This window comes from Primulina tabacum, chromosome 6 (genome assembly GCF_025594145.1).
Source record: "Primulina tabacum isolate GXHZ01 chromosome 6, ASM2559414v2, whole genome shotgun sequence".
Taxonomy (NCBI): Eukaryota; Viridiplantae; Streptophyta; class Magnoliopsida; order Lamiales; family Gesneriaceae; genus Primulina; species Primulina tabacum.
In genome coordinates, this window is record NC_134555.1 from 40,688,415 (window position 1) to 40,704,521 (window position 16,107).

Sequence of the window (16,107 nt, forward strand, 5' to 3'; positions counted from 1 at the left end):
TTGAAAGCTTAAACAAGGAGACCATATATCACCAATCAAGACTATCAGTAATCCCTAAAACCACATCACAAATACGCTTCAATCCATCTTCCCTCAGAGCAAGCTCGGACGGATAACACATCCCTGGCTTTTGACAACCGTTTGGGTAATCTCCGACCGCCATTACATGCAAATATGCATAATCATACATGTTTACACTCAAAACTTCCGAGCATACTTGTCTGCACATTCTCTCGTGGTTGTCTTCGTAATTGTGTCATTTGCCACACTTTGTATTTGTTTCGACAGGCAAAGGTTTGTGTTTGTGGTGTTGGCTATCCCATATCTTATCATGATCAGAGCTAATTCTTTTGTATCTGATTTCGTACCACTGGATGAATTGGATACTAGCAGCGATACGCAGAGATTCTGAAATTGGCGTTTTTGCAAGTTTCTTGAATCAAAGTTTGAGTTTTCATTCGCGGATGAAATAATAGGATACAAAGAAATGTAGAGAATGAAAAAGAGAAAAAACCAACAAAATCCCATATGTGGTTTTCTGTTTTAATTTGAAAGTATTGAAGCAAATGAGAATGTAAGTACAATATACGGACACACACATCAACTTTCTATTTTTGTGTCCACACTCACCTAAAAAATATACAATTTTGATATATTTCGTCACCTCCAACAAGTAAGTATCACCTCAACGGTGTAAATAAAGACATGGTTGGTTGGAACATATAAAAATTACATATATACTATATATATTATTATGTGTGATATCTTTTGAGTAACTAACTTAGATAACATTAAAATATTTAATTTCATAATTATCATTGTTACCATACTAAAAACCTCTTCAAGTCTTATTTTGACATGTTTATTTATATATAATTATCCATATTTTTCAGTTTTTTTTATCGACGTATATCAAATAATTGAATTATCTCATCAAACTAACCAATCGGTATCTTAGAGAAACTGTATTTAATTTGGTCTTTAACTACGATAATTGGGAAAGGAAGAATTGATTTAATATGAGTTTTTTCATTTTCTTTTCATTTATATATATTATTATTATTCTTTACTTAAATTAATGACTAAAAATAATATATGGAATAATTGAGGAAATTATTCCATATTATCCGTGTCGTCTAAAGGCCCCAGTTTCCCAATCTGCCATTTCTAGCCCTAACCTGAAGCATGTTACCCCCCCAGCCCAACTTCTATCTCTCAAAATTAGAGGAAATTATTCCATATTACCGGTTTTAGGGGTTCGGCTTTGGAATCTCAATTTAAGGATTATATGGAATTTGAACATGGCTGCTTTGCAGGGATCCGATCGGGGCTTCGGCGATCAGGCCTAAGCACCCGCGAGTTATCGATGGATGAAAGCATTGGTTAGCCCAATTATCTGAGTCTGTCTTCTTGTACGAGCACCATAAAGCGAGGTTCGCAACTATTTGTGCAATTGTATATATCAATGATACATCAACACTGAAACTTCATGATGGAAATGCATTCAGTTGCATTTTAAACTTTTATGTTTACAAATTATTGTTTTGTGTGCGTTATTGTGAATATTCATGTACTACAGTATTTGTGCTTGATGATGGATGACGGAAAAATCTCCTTCATAGCATGAGCGAACTGAAATAAGTATAGATGAATAGGCCATTTGTTGATGTTAGATTGAATTGATTTCAGATTTAAAATATATGCTTTGCTCGGGTTCTGGTTTCCGTTCCTGGGAACAATACAAACAGGGAGGAACAGTTTCATCTTAGTTTAAGATGTTCAATCTTTTTCCTCGCTCTTATTTTACTATTTTATGTTTTGTGCTTCCCTTCACTAAAATTATGGTCTCTGATAGCAGCTTATCCTGTGTCCTCTCTCCAATGAGTAACTGCTGGGATGCATTGGGGACACTTCATTATCACTACTCTTGAAGGTTCTTAAATAGGAGATAGACTAGCAAGCACGGATGGAATTTTAATCTCCTGTTCATGACATACATGGAGATGGGAATATGCAGATTGATATGCTTGAGGATTCGTTATTACAGAGCGATGGTTCTGCTTAAAAGATGTTGTCAGAGTCAACGATTCCTAAAGACATTCTCAATAACTGGTCTTGTTCAAAGATATTGTCAAAGTCAACAGTTCCCAACAACGCATTATGACTACGTCAGCAAAACTGATATGTGGAGGCTTATTTGATGAAAGAACACTTTACAAATTCCCTTTTTTGTATTCTAAACTTTCTGCTGTTTAAAGAAAATTTTTTCACCTGGCTGGAATGAAGTTTCTTTCTTGAAACTGTAGTGGGACATTCAGATAATTGATTTTACTCCGCTCATTTTTAGTTTTTTTCTGACCTTTAATGTAATGGTGTGATTAGTTGTATTAAATTACTTTGAATAATGATCACATTTATCGAAGAATTTAGCAGTTTTATTTAATGGAAAATTATATGAGAACATCTTAAAAACGGATCTTCTCAATCTAACAAGGGTTTAGAAGGAAGATGAGATTTGGCTAGACTTTTATATCATGCATTTGGCTCTTATTCGGTGTTAAATCCTAGCATTAATTTCTTCCGAAGCAACTTCATTGTGAGAGTCCACAAATAAAAATTGTTATATCCTTAGCTGGAAGGAATTAAGTTCTATGAATAGTGTCCGTGATTTCAAACTATAAACAATCTGTTCAGATTTTGAATGTTTTTGTTTATAGATTTTGTTAGGATTAGTCTTTCTAATATAGTATTATAGTTGCGTTCTGAAGACCATTTCGTCATTCGACTAACTTTATTTATTTTTAGACTACGGTCCATTTGTTGACTCGTGTGAACTCTGTGTGTTGCTGGAATGGGACCAGTCTGCTGCTCCCCGGTCCACGTGGTCAGTTGTCCTCTCTTTGTAGGCCAAGAGGTTTGAATTGGTTGCTTCATGGTGTAATGATTTTTAAATGTAGATTTGGGCACACGTTATTGTTTGGAATGGTCATTACTTACCAGGAGATATACCAGGTATGCTCCTGTTTCATTATAGAATTAAGAAAGAAAGTTGTCCTTGTTTATGTTAAGTTCCAGATGTCAACATCATTTGATATAAATCGATGATTGTTTATCAGAAAGTTTCCTGTTAGATTTGGCTCATAGTTGAGTATGATTTTCTGATTTACTTTTGTCCTTTACTGTGTTGGTGGCTTGAATTGGAACTAACACATTTTTTGAGTACCAAACTGTTCAATCAGATTATTGTTTTCAAGGGTCGGTTCCCCATAGTTGATCAAATATTCAATGCATTATTCTATATATTGCACTAATTTGACTTTCACTTAGTAATTAGTATGCAAAGTGTTTGAGAAGCCATATATTTCGGAGGCTACTAAATTAGCATGAACTTTATGGATTGAGTATGTTGAATTGGTTTCATTACACTGGCAGATGTTAGTTGCTATGCTTAATGAATTTTAATCCTCACTCCTGTAAACTGGACCTGAGTCTTGAGTTGGAGTTTCGGAGTATGACACTGCAATCTCCGAATTTCATGTGGTCGACTGTGACATAGTTGATACTCCGAGAGCAATTGATAAAAATGTTATGATTAATATATATTTATCATATGATAATAAAGTATATATCATTTGACATTTACTTTTTCATATGTTCATGCTGGTGAACGATATGTTAATATTTTTTTTAAGAAAAGTATTGAACTATTTGTTTATTTGGATATATATGTACCCAATTAACATATTGTGCATTCACCAAAAAATGATAGAAAACAATATCTTATTAATTAGATAGAAAGAACAATATAACAATTAAAGTAAATCTGACAGAATATATTCTTATATACAGTATATACATTCATTGATTAAAAAAATTGTTTGTGTGATGAAAAATTCTTGAAAATTTACAAAAGTTTTAACATGCACTAAAATTCATTGGAAATGTTATGTAAAACTGATAAAAGTATATCATATATGATTTTATTAAAATCAATCTTAGTTTATGCATGTTAATTTTTTTCTGTATAGGAAATTTTGGTCGCATTCACATCTATGCTAAATAAATGTTGCTTTTAACATAAATTTATTTTTTAAATACCATCTGCATATTTTAATGATTCACATTTTGTGAAAATGTTATATTTGATTGTTATGTTAAAAGTTCGTTCTTTTGGTGGGAATATTTTCTGTAACTCATTCTCAAACTGAGAGTGTATCGGTGTATTTTATCATGAGCTGGATTCAAGGGTGGATCAGAAGGCTTCTCAATATTTGTAAGATAATATTATTCCTGTTTTATTTTATTCATGTACTACTATGCTACTATAATATTTGTAAGTGATTGAATATATTTTGATATCTAATGTTTAACAATGTTTCCTAGGCTCTGTAATTTTTGCTGAACTATGCCAGCGTTTTCAATCTAATACGGTTGGAAGTGGCATCCAAAATTTACTTTACTGCACTCAAGGCCACACACCAAGAATTCTATTTAAATGCACATACATTTGCTTTATATTATTTTGTTCTATTATTATCTGCATTCTAGCGGTTCCTTTGTGTCACTAAATTTTGCATTAAATGACATGAAATGTAATTGCAGGCATGTTTTTTTTTATCTGGATTTGGTTCCTTGCAATGGAAATCACAAAGGGTATCACTAAATTTACTACTCCATGTCTTCTAAACATCATGGAATGTTTCTATCTTTCACAAGAGTTAAGTAACTGCCATGGCGTAGACTACTAAACAATGACCATATCCAGGTAGATTTTGTTGCACAACTTTTTTTTCCCTAAAATCATGCACACACTACCGTGTAGAATTATGCCTAGGTATTATTATTAATTTTTTTTTTCAAAGAAGTACTTTCTATATGCTAACCGCTAACTAGTTGTATAATCAATTGCGACGCATATACCTAACTCGCTAAAAGATATAATGCAGGTCATTAATTCGATGTAATCTAGTGAACTCAAATCCGCAAATACTAATAATTTCAATTTCTTGTGCATAGAAAGTATAAGGATTGTATAAATCAACCAATGAGAAGCCAAGCTTCTCCCAGAAGTCATCGCAAATTCTCTTGTCGTACTCGCTTTCTCTAAACCTTTTCCTGTGATCTTCTATCTAAAATCCAATGCTACCTATAATTTTACTCTCATTCCCTTTCCCATTCATAAGATTTCTATACCTTAGTACTTTTTGATCCACCTTCCCCACTTTGTTTCTGTGCAGGGCTTCCTTCAAGGTTTGTTTGTCTTTTTTTTTAACAATTTTTTGCTATAAAATAGTTTGTTTTGTTTTCTCATGATTTCTTGTTGAATCGGTCACCTTTCATAAGCCTTTCTATGGTTTTGGGTCTACGATTAGATTTGGCTTCTTGTCCTTGTAGTCGAGTTCCAAATGTAGTATTTCAAAACAACATTTATTTTGTGATCTGTGTGTTATTTAATTTAGTCATTTGATGTGTCTTTATTTATTTGAAGAGGGTTTTATCGGTGTTTTTGCGTTATAAACCTATGTTGTGAAAACGATAGGGCTTGTTTTGCACACTGTATGCCTTTTGATCCCAACAAAAGGCATCGGTGGTTAATCTGGAGTACTTTATATTTCAAGAACCAAGAGGGGCTTTGATGCTCCACCAATGTTTTATTTCGTCATTGGACCTGACTATCACTCCTGTAGTTTAGTGGAAGGTTTGTCATCCAGGGAATTGTGGTGTATTTACATTTTAATCTTTTATTTTCTTCTTTGTTTTGATTGCTATAGGGGTGTTTTCCCGTGGAAAAAGGTTGATAAAAGTTTAGTGCAGGATAATTTTTTTTGTGAAAGTCTAAGTAAGTTGGATTCCGTGTGTTCTTTTCTCTTCTTTCAATGGCAAGGATGTCCCTCACCCTACCCCCGGGTTTTCGATTTCATCCAACTGATGTTGAGCTGGTGATGTACTATCTCAAGAGAAAGGTTACGGGAAAGAAGCTTCATTTTGAAGCTATTTCAGAGATCAACATTCATAATTTCGCCCCGTGGGATCTTCCAGGTAAATGTATTACTTGTCTGTTTTCTACTTCATTCTATGTGGCACTTCTCTGTTTTTATCTAGTAAAAATTATACTTTACCAGATGAGCTGTTTTACTTATATAGATTTTCTTAATTTTCTGGGAATGAATTTGTAGGAGCAATAATTGTCAATTTTATTGTTTGTAGAACATGCTAAGAAAGATGCATGTTAATGTTGATATTTTCTTTTATTTTTAATAAAGATCATTATGCCATATTATTAATATTAAAAATCTAGGGTGGACATGGTGTAGTTGAAGCCCTAGTACCAACGGTGCTATTCAACCACCAAGTAAATTATAAATTACAAAGGATAAACGTAAATAATCTAGAAATTTAAAAACAATTACCTAAAAATTACAATTTATTTCCTATTTTTCCTAGGCATCAAACTGTATTTAGAGGTGGAGGCTTGAGGTTTGGCCACCTCCATTTCAACTTTTGATACTTATTTAGTATTTTATTGTTTGTTTGTTTTTTTAAGAATAAAATCCATTAAAATAAGGTAAAAGATTTTTGTACAAGTACATCAGACATACCCGGGAGAAAGCAAATATCGAATCAATAAAATCAATGATATCATCACCAACTACACAAGGCATATCCCAGTTCTAGAAACAAGCAAAAATGATCGTATCCACACACATCATAAATAGTAATAATGCAATCAAGAACTTATATCCAGATGACTTAGCGAATATCAAGAGTAAGGATCTTGATTTTCTAATGATACCCTTGGGACACAGCATTTTTTTTTCAAAAATAGCTCGATTGCATGCATTCCAAATGTTGTAGACACAATTTGCCACTGCAATGCATGTCAACTTGGACAATGCAGAATTACCTCTATAGACACCTCGGAAAGCTTTCTGAACCGATGTTGCAGATCCCTTGATTTTATGCAGCCATTCTTTGATGTCATTCCAGATTTTCTTCGACACATCACGTGCAAAGAAAAGACAACCAGCTGATTCATCATTGTTATTACAAAGTACACACATCTTGTTCTCAATATAGCATTGTCTATCTATAGTTAGGAATTTACCGTGTGCAAACAATCACGTTGCAAAACGATGCTTGGGGAGTATGCAATGTTTCCAAATGGTAGGTTTTCCCTTGTTTTTGAACAAAGAATTCATAAGCTCGAGCAAGACCACCATGAAATCTTAACCAACTCTCCACAGCATCCCCCACTCTCAGCCGAGGGTTGTCTAAGTAGAAGAACTTCTCGAATTCTCACAATTTGTTTAATCAAATGAGACTCGTCTTTTTTCCAATTTCATTCCCAAACACCACCAAACCATACATGGATCTCATTCACCCATTTCACCCACAGGCTAATCCTTCTTCATATGAATCTTCCATAACGTTTTTGCAATCAAAGCAGTTCCAAGCCAATAAATTTTTAAGCTCCATGCCCACATCTTCCTTTGGTCTACAAAACATGTTCCATGAGATAGGAGGTTGCTTCGAGGGCCACACAAACTTCCTACAATCCTATAAATGTCATCCACGATATTAGAAGTGAGTGGTAGAATAGATAACCAGAAGTATTCTACCTCTTGAAGTGTCGATCGAATTAATTCGATCTTCCCGACATATGATAGTGAGTGTCTTGGCTAGGAGCTAATTTTAGCCCCAATTGCATCCACGAGTATAATCTGAAGTGCACATCTTCCTAGATGCAAGAGGAATACCGAGGTATCGAAACGGAAAATGGCCAAATTAAAACCTGTCATATCCAAAATGGACTCCCTCACACTATCATCCATACCAGCCATATATATGTTAGACTTCATCATATTTACTGTCAACCCCGCCGTATTACCAAAACGATTCAAGCAATCCATCATCATAGAAACACTGTTGATATCCCCTCTTTGAGAATAGAAGTAAATCATCTGCATATGCAAGATGTGTAATACCCAGCTTACTGCATCTCGGGTGGAACTCAAAAGATGGGGATAAAGATATGTGATTCAGAGACCTCGATAACACTTCAATACATAATGTAAACAGAAAAGAGGATAACGGGTCACCTTGTGTGAGGCCCCATTGATCAAGAAAGAATCCATGAATCTGTACATTCAAAGATATAGAATACGAGGTTGTTGTGACACACTCCATGATCCATCCCACAAACCGAGAAGGGAAGTTAAATAAAATAGGTCCAAAATAGACTCCCTCACACCATCATCCATGCCAGCCATGTATATTGTTTGTTTAGTCTCAATTCCAATTGTTGTTATCGTGTCAACAAATTTTAGAGTCGTAATGGTTTATTTGTTCTTCTGCAGATAAAGCTTGTTTAAAAGGTAAGGATCTGGAATGGTTTTTCTTTTGCCCTAGAGAGAAGAAGTATGCAAGTGGATTCAGAGTGAAACGTACTACAGATAATGGATATTGGAAAATTACTGGAAAAGACAGAAATGTCTTTTACAATGATAAAATTGTTGGAACTGTGAAAACCTTGGTATTCCACCTAGGTCTTGCACCAGTAGGGAAAAGAACTGACTGGATTATTCATGAGTACAGGATCCTCGATGAAGAATTGGCGGCAACAGGCGCTCAGGTATATTGGCGAATTAGTTACTGATTGAGATATTTAAAGTTTCCAATTTAATTAAGTTCGGCTTTGTAAAAAGAATGTTGAAAGGAGAAATCAAGATTGTTAATTTCTCATTGCAATATAAAATTAATTTGCATGCCTTGTGTTCAAAGATATACAAAGGAACTGTTAAGAAAAGCTAAATTTAAGCTAATTATATTAGATTAATTTTACTGAAAATACAGATTTATACAGCTTGAATATTCCGGACGAAGTACTCGAATTCTCTTGATGGTGGTAGTCCTTTAGTAAGAATATTTGCAACCTTATTTGTACTTGGAATATGAGCCATATAATTATCCAGTTTTCCTTGATAAAAGTGCTTATCAATCTCGACATGCTTCATTCCATTGTGAAGAACTGAGTTATGTGAGATGGAGATGGTCGCTTAATTGTCACATAATACTTTCATAGGCATAGAATGAGAGACTCCTAATTTTCAAATAATCTCTTGATCCGCATTGCCTCACAAACACCTCGAGCAAGATCTCAGAACTCAGCCTGACACAGCTAGCCACCACAAGTTACTTCTGGCTTCCCATGTAACCAAATTACCCCTAACAAACGTACAATAGCTAGAAGCCGATCTCTATGAGTGACACTTTCAGTCCAATCTGCATCGATGCAAACTGTCCCTTGAGGCTGCCATGTTTTTAAAATAATAAACCTTTTCCTGGAGTTCTTTTCAAATACCTAAAAATTATGTGTGTTTGGCATTGGGAGTGCTTAAATTGGCAACTGCAAAAGTATCAGGGCAAGTATGTGAAAGATAGATCAGTCTTACAACAAGTCATTGGTACCGATCTCTTCTACTACTTCTTTAGGCGTGACTTGTTGGAGCTTCACATTACAATCAACTGGTGCCTCAGTTGCTTTGCATCCTAGTAAGCCCCTCTTTCAGAAGGCTTATCTTCTCTGGATGATATAAACTCTGCACTGCACAAAAGTATTTTCATGCTCCTAGATCTTTGATCGCAAATTCATTAACAAGCGCTTCTTTCGATCTTTTAAGTTAAACATGATCATCGCTAATGGAGATGATTTCATCAATGCGATGAAAATCGTCCCCTACTTTAGAGCATCTGAAAATATGTGTGATCCTGTTGGAATTGGCAATACCCCTGGCTTCTGAAAACCTTCCTAAATCACTCATATTAAGCTCTGGGAGACCGCTGAGTCCATTAAGAGCTTTCTTTAAGCAACATACTTTATATGTGCCATATTTCTTCTCAAAACCTAGTGGTGACTCTAGGAACACTTATTCTGAGTTTTCATTTAGGAAGCCATTCTTCACATCTCATTGGTGTAATGGCTAATCAAAGTGTATTGTTGGAGACATAAGAACTTAGATTGAGTCTATTTTTGCAACTTATGCAAAAGTTTCTTGATAATAGATTTCATATATCTGCGTAATTCCATTAGCAAAAGCTAGTCTCAACACTCAAACAAGAAAAACAGAATGAATAACAGCTCCCCTCCTTCACATTTTTATTTCTTTCCCTCTTTCTAGACTCTTCTAAAGTTTGTAACTCTTGGGCTGTTTGGATCTAGGCAATAATTGGGTCCGTAACACATGGCCAATACAATGCATTTTTCACAAAAGCCATTTTTACTCTTTAGGGGCATTGTATATTTTAAATTACATGTTAGCTTCCTGTTAATTAGATACCATGATGTTAAAACAGATTCTCGCATTATTACTTTGGAACATGCATAGAATACATTATTGCTTGGGCAACTTTGCGTTGATGCCGGATTTTCTTTCAGGAAGTCCATTTTGTTGAGGAGTAACACGACAAGTGATTGATGTTCAATGTCTTTTTATTTAAAAAAAATTCCCCAAATATTTGTTAAAGATGAAGTTCCATTATTAGTTTGAGGGATGCTTATTTTGGTTAAAACTGTTTTTCGACCATATATTGTGGAAATCTTTGAATAATTTTTCAACTTCAAAATTTTCAAATCATCAGATAAATCCAACTAAGTCGAGTATGATTATCAATAGAAGTAATAGACCATGTTTTGCGGTTAAAGTATTAATTTTTAGGATCATAAGCATCTCTGGGAATCAAATAAGATTGTTTTGATGCACGATAAGGCCTTGATTTATATGAAACTCAATGACGTGCATTCACACTGTCTCTTGACTGCAGTTACTTTTTCTATTCTTCGATGTTGCAAACGAAGTTGTGATTATCATAAACTACACGATACTATTAACACTTCAATTTTTTTATGAACTGCTAAATAGTTCTAGGCACTCATCCTGTTTGATATATGTTTGATATGAAAGTTGTAAAATTCCTATTCAAGTTCTGCCGTTTTTGCAGGACAATTATGTGCTTTGTAAAGTCTTTAAGAAGAACGGTTTGAGTCCAAGAAATGGTTCACGTGTTGGAGCCCTATTTGATGAGGCAGATTGGGCTAGTGATGATATGAATATTTCTCAAAATCATATCATATCTTCTCAATGTAATGGTCCAACTTTTGCATTAGTTTTGCCTGAAAAGCAAAGCCCTTCACTTGAACCAGGCATAAATGATCCTGGGAGCACTTCTGCTTATTGTCCACTATCCTCAGTGGGCCCTTCTACCAGCCAGGTTCTTGTGGATGAACCAGATGCCGAACTTGAGCGTTTATTAGCCTGGCTTGTGGATTGCAATGTGAATGACACTGTTGCTTTTGAATGACAATGGAAATCTCAAGGTAGTTATATTTTATATCAACTTTGATTTGTTTTTTTGATCTCATCATATCCTTTTAGTTGAATATGCATTTGATTGTTTTGTCCTCCTGTTCCTTTATTTCCTCATCCTGGCCCATCTCGGCCATGCATGAAGGGGTGAACGTGGCCACCTGTATCATTTAGAAAGATAAAAATATGAACTATGAAAGAGATGCAACGTGTTTGCATATGATATAATCACGTGAATGTTATCAACCACATGACTATGGCATCATTACTCGTTTTGAATTTTCAAATGTGTTTGTTTTTGTACCGGTCTTTTCATATGTATACCCAATTTGATCGTCTAGCCACATAAATGGTGTGAGCTGGTGTAAGACTTTAATTTGTATAGTAATCATGCAGTCAATCATCAGTTTTCCCCCTTATGTGCATCCCTTTTTAAAATATTAGAAAGAAGCTTCATTCCTAAATCATTTGATTAGGACTACCAACCACGAGTTCATGATTTTGTCTGTTCTGCTTTAGTGCGGTAATATTTTAGAAGTGCTGTGGCAAGCATCATATGATTTTTTTTTTTTTTTGAATTAAACAAAGCATAAACCAAAATGAGCCAAATTTAAATTTTGAAGCAGTTGTGGTTATAATATTTGTTCATTTATGCTCAATTTTGTTGTGAGCCAAAACCAAATGTATTAGTTTCTTTAGCCAGTGTAAGACGTGGAACTAAGAAATTAGATTAGTTTGCCAAACTAACACTAATACACTGAAAATAGATTCTTGTAAACATGACCAGGATTTTAAAATTGATGGTTCCAGTTCCAGTGAAAGGTGGTACATTCAGAACAGAACCATCTAAATATGGTTTCGATTATGTTATGATTTGAACCAGTTTAAAATGAAATTTATTCGTTTAAATTATCAACGTCAAGAATAAAATAAAGGTATGACTAGTGAAGTGATCAAATCAATTTGATTATATAAATTAATTCATCTATGTATATTTCAGGACCTTAAATTTATGAATAAATAATGGTTTTAACTATGGTTCTACGTATTCAAGTTTCTTGTATTTAGGAAGCAAAACGAACTATAAGTCCTCGGTTTCGGTTTTGGATTTTCTAGTTTGTGAGAGACAATTCTAATTTTTATTTTATTGCAGTAGCCCTTACGATAGCATTGAGGTATCTACTAGGGACAAATGCTTTGTGGTAGGCTTCGATTGCCTATAATAGAAACAAATACATCATTATGCTGACAGGTTGGTAGGCTGAAGTAAAAATGGAGAAAGTCTCAATTTATGCTCATCATTTGAACGAAATAAGGAGAATGCTGAAAGGTGGTATATAAAAGCAAAATTATAGGAGTAACATCGCAAAAAATAACATCTACATCACTTTTGAGTGCAAGAATATCAAACATGTACTTGATAGGTCAGATCTTGAACAAATCAGATATATCGTAAGACTAGATTTATTCAAAATTGGGCAATGAGGATGCAAACGTGGAAAGGGAATATCCTGTAAAGTACCAATGATGACATACAATTTATCAGATTATCTACACACCTAACTGCATCAGCTCTGAGGTATTTCCAAAATTGCATATGAATCATGGTCCTACTAACAACATCTTTATGATTCTGGTGGCTTATCAGCGACACTGATCTATTGAGATTTGTCGGTGAAAATTAATTTTCTGACTTTGTAACGCGAATAATCAAAATTTATGTGAAAGAGGTCCCAGGTTTCTTCTTTTTTTTATGATTATTCTTTAAATTTGTTTGTTTATGCTTATCCCTTGTTATTGTATTGAAATGTTGTGTCATTGGCATACACCTCTGTTCTTTTTTTCTTACAAATATTCAACTGTTTGATGCTCCTTATGGCAAACAATTCTCAGTCTGTGGTTGCCACAACTTGAAATATTAAGATAGATCTCCATATTTTTAAATGCGAGTGATAAAACTTTGTCCACTTTTATGTATTGATTTGAAGATGTGCTGAAATATATTGTGCTTAGCAGGCTGACCTCGTTGGCAAGGGAAAGAACATTGTCTTACCTGGTTTTGATGGGAATGATATAAACACCAGCACCAATGTCCAAGCACATTATACACAGATAAATGAAGCTGGAATTGATTTCTCAGTTATGCAAAAAGATGGTCTTGTAGCTCCAGTGAATTTCTCTGCTGCAGTCTGTGGAACCGAACAATTTCAAATGTGTGACAGAGTGGGATCCTACTTTAATGAGAATATGCAAGGAGGCAATTTATCTGGTGCGGCCCATTATGCTTCTTGCATTGGTCAGCTACCAGTGCTTCCCAAAGAATCTGAGATTGAAGGTTTTTTAAATGTGGCTCAGATGGTGAGACCATTAATTTTGATTTTTCAAATTTTAAACGGAATTCCCATTGAATCATTCCTGTATTTTATTATTCGTTTTATTTTTTTTCCTTTTAACATTAATAAATTAAACTTGAAATACAGGAAAATGATAATTATTACCATGGATCTAATGCTGCGTATGCCTCAGACTTCTCAAGTCAACCACCTGTGGTGCCAGAAGAATCAAATATGGCAGACAGTTTTCTGAATCTGGTTCAGATGGTGAGACCAGTAACTTGGTTTTTAAAATGGAAAAGAACTCCACTCAGTATTCCTCTTTTTACACATTCCATCCTTATGCTTTAACCTTGAAACGTAGGAAAATGATAATTATTACCATGGAGCTAATGCTATGTTTGGCTTGGACGCCTCTTTTGGACAGCCGCAGAACGGGGCCTTTTTTTATCATGAAATGGAAACAGGTGGATATGATGACAATCTGTGATGGAGCTGGTTATTATGTGATGAGCTTCTGTCACATCTACTTAAGAAAATATTAGAACTTGGAACTTTTGGTGAGCATTGAAATATTTTGCAAGCACATCTTGGCTTGGAAAACTGGGATGTTTTTTTTTTGCATTTGGATTTTGCCTTCGTACTCCTCATTTTGAGACCATGAGCAGTTGGAAAAAAAACGAAATTGAAAATTTATGGTTATTTTTATGTAGATTCTCTCCATCTCCGTTGGGTGGAGTCTACCTGTTAGAGCAGCTGGAGAAACTATCTCCAGCAGTTTCACCAATTATGACTGTCACTTGGGATTCATTGGATTTATTTTATGGACTGAAGTTTTAATTATCCATGGTATTGCTGCTTTGTTTGGGACTTTGTCTATTTTGTTTACGCTTGGTATGAACTGATTCCACCATTTTTAGTTCCCTCTCAATCTGTCATATACGGTCTTATTTCTCTGTCTCATGGTTCATGAACTTTAGAATTAGGCTCTCATTTAATTGAGTTTCTACTCTTTTTCAGACATGTACCTGGTCAGATTTTCTCTGTTCTTTATGGGATCTACTGTAGCTCAACTTAGGCAATAAATTTAAATAATTGTCGCTATGACAAGCATGCTTGTTCGGAAAATAGTTTAATTTCATTTGCTAGTTCTTTAAAATATAAATTTTACATTTTTAATTAAAATATATAATAAATGTTTCTTCAGAAAATAAGAAATTCGGCGATATAATTTAATTATATAAATATAAAATAAGTTTTCTGTGAGACGAGTTGGTTCAATCAATAACTATCATGAATAATAATATTTTTGACATAAAAATAATATTTTTTTGAATTACGTCGGATCGAAGATCTGTTTTACAAATTTAACACGTGAGATGGTGACATGAGTTCTTGTGATATTTATATTGATTGATTATGTATAATTCAATTACAAAAATAAACTCATTCCACAACTCGAGTTAAGAGAGGCTTTTTCCCTAAAAAATGTGTTTGGACTAGCTTTTAATATTGATAGTTTACTCGGTTATAAAATCCATGGACCATGAAATATAAGATACATTAGTAGAGACCAAGCTATTAGTCGACTTCTACTATATGTAGGATAAGTTTAGAAATATTGGTTACTAATTTTTTTTTCCAATAAACTCAGTTTTTATATATAGAAGAAGCAGTTTTGATTTTCGGATATAGAAGTGAGGGAAATAAAGGTTTTATTAGCTTTTCAAAAAAGTCCGAAATAAAAGTCAAATTGTTATATTGTTTTGACATGTGAAAAAGAAATGAATTCCATAAATACTAGCGTAATGCTGATAGCATAGTCAGTATTTGAGAAATTCAACTTGTTTTTTTTTTTTTGATAATGAGAAATTCAACTCGTGCCACTACTTTTTTTCCATCTTTAGCTTTTTGCCAATTCAAGAAAAATCAAGAAAAGAATTCAAGAAACGGTCACTTTATTGTCTTTCCCTCCACACGTCAATTATTTCATGTTACAAAACAAAGTTGCACACCGAAGCAAATCCCGTACTCAACCTCTTCACGTTCTCCTATATAATCCCCGCTGCCTAGAATTCTCCATCCCCTCTACTTTTAGCTTCGGTTACAATTCTCTGCATGCAGAAGAAAAAAGTATATATATAGGGTTTATATATAGGTCAGTTTCTTGTTTAGCTTTTCAGAATGCCCACAATTTTTTACATATGTTAATGTTATCATGAATGTTTGATTCATAAATATCTTGTGAACTTCGAAGGTTTTCGCTGAACAAGAAACGAAGTTCTGTGAGTTTCTGAGATGTTAGCATTGTTCTTTGTTGTTATTTTTCTCTTTTGGGTATCTTCTTGTCTGAAGTTTCTTGTTTTTTGTTTATTCGTTTGTCCAATTTCTTGATTTTGTGTTGAATTGTG

At 34.1% G+C, this 16,107-nt stretch overlaps 1 protein-coding gene across 2 annotated transcripts; it reads left to right on the top strand.

Annotated features, from left to right (window-relative positions):
- Window positions 1-1,114: 1,114 nt before the first annotated feature.
- On the top strand, window positions 1,115-14,557 carry LOC142549550 (NAC domain-containing protein 82-like). 2 transcript variants are annotated; one of them, XM_075658541.1, is made up of 10 exons: window positions 1,115-1,433; window positions 1,859-2,073; window positions 2,806-2,884; window positions 2,958-3,012; window positions 4,603-4,765; window positions 5,885-6,039; window positions 8,358-8,632; window positions 13,380-13,721; window positions 13,844-13,963; window positions 14,061-14,557. In XM_075658541.1, the coding sequence occupies exons 5-10, from the start codon at window positions 4,752-4,754 to the stop codon at window positions 14,184-14,186; spliced, it is 1,032 nt and encodes a 343-aa protein (XP_075514656.1). In that variant the 5' UTR covers window positions 1,115-1,433; window positions 1,859-2,073; window positions 2,806-2,884; window positions 2,958-3,012; window positions 4,603-4,751; the 3' UTR covers window positions 14,187-14,557. The 2 variants fall into 2 exon arrangements, with proteins under 2 accessions (XP_075514656.1, XP_075514657.1); XM_075658542.1 differs by lacking the exons at window positions 13,844-13,963; window positions 14,061-14,557 and adding an exon at window positions 10,999-11,374 and having other exon boundaries at window positions 2,806-4,653; window positions 13,380-13,463.
- Window positions 14,558-16,107: the final 1,550 nt, after the last annotated feature.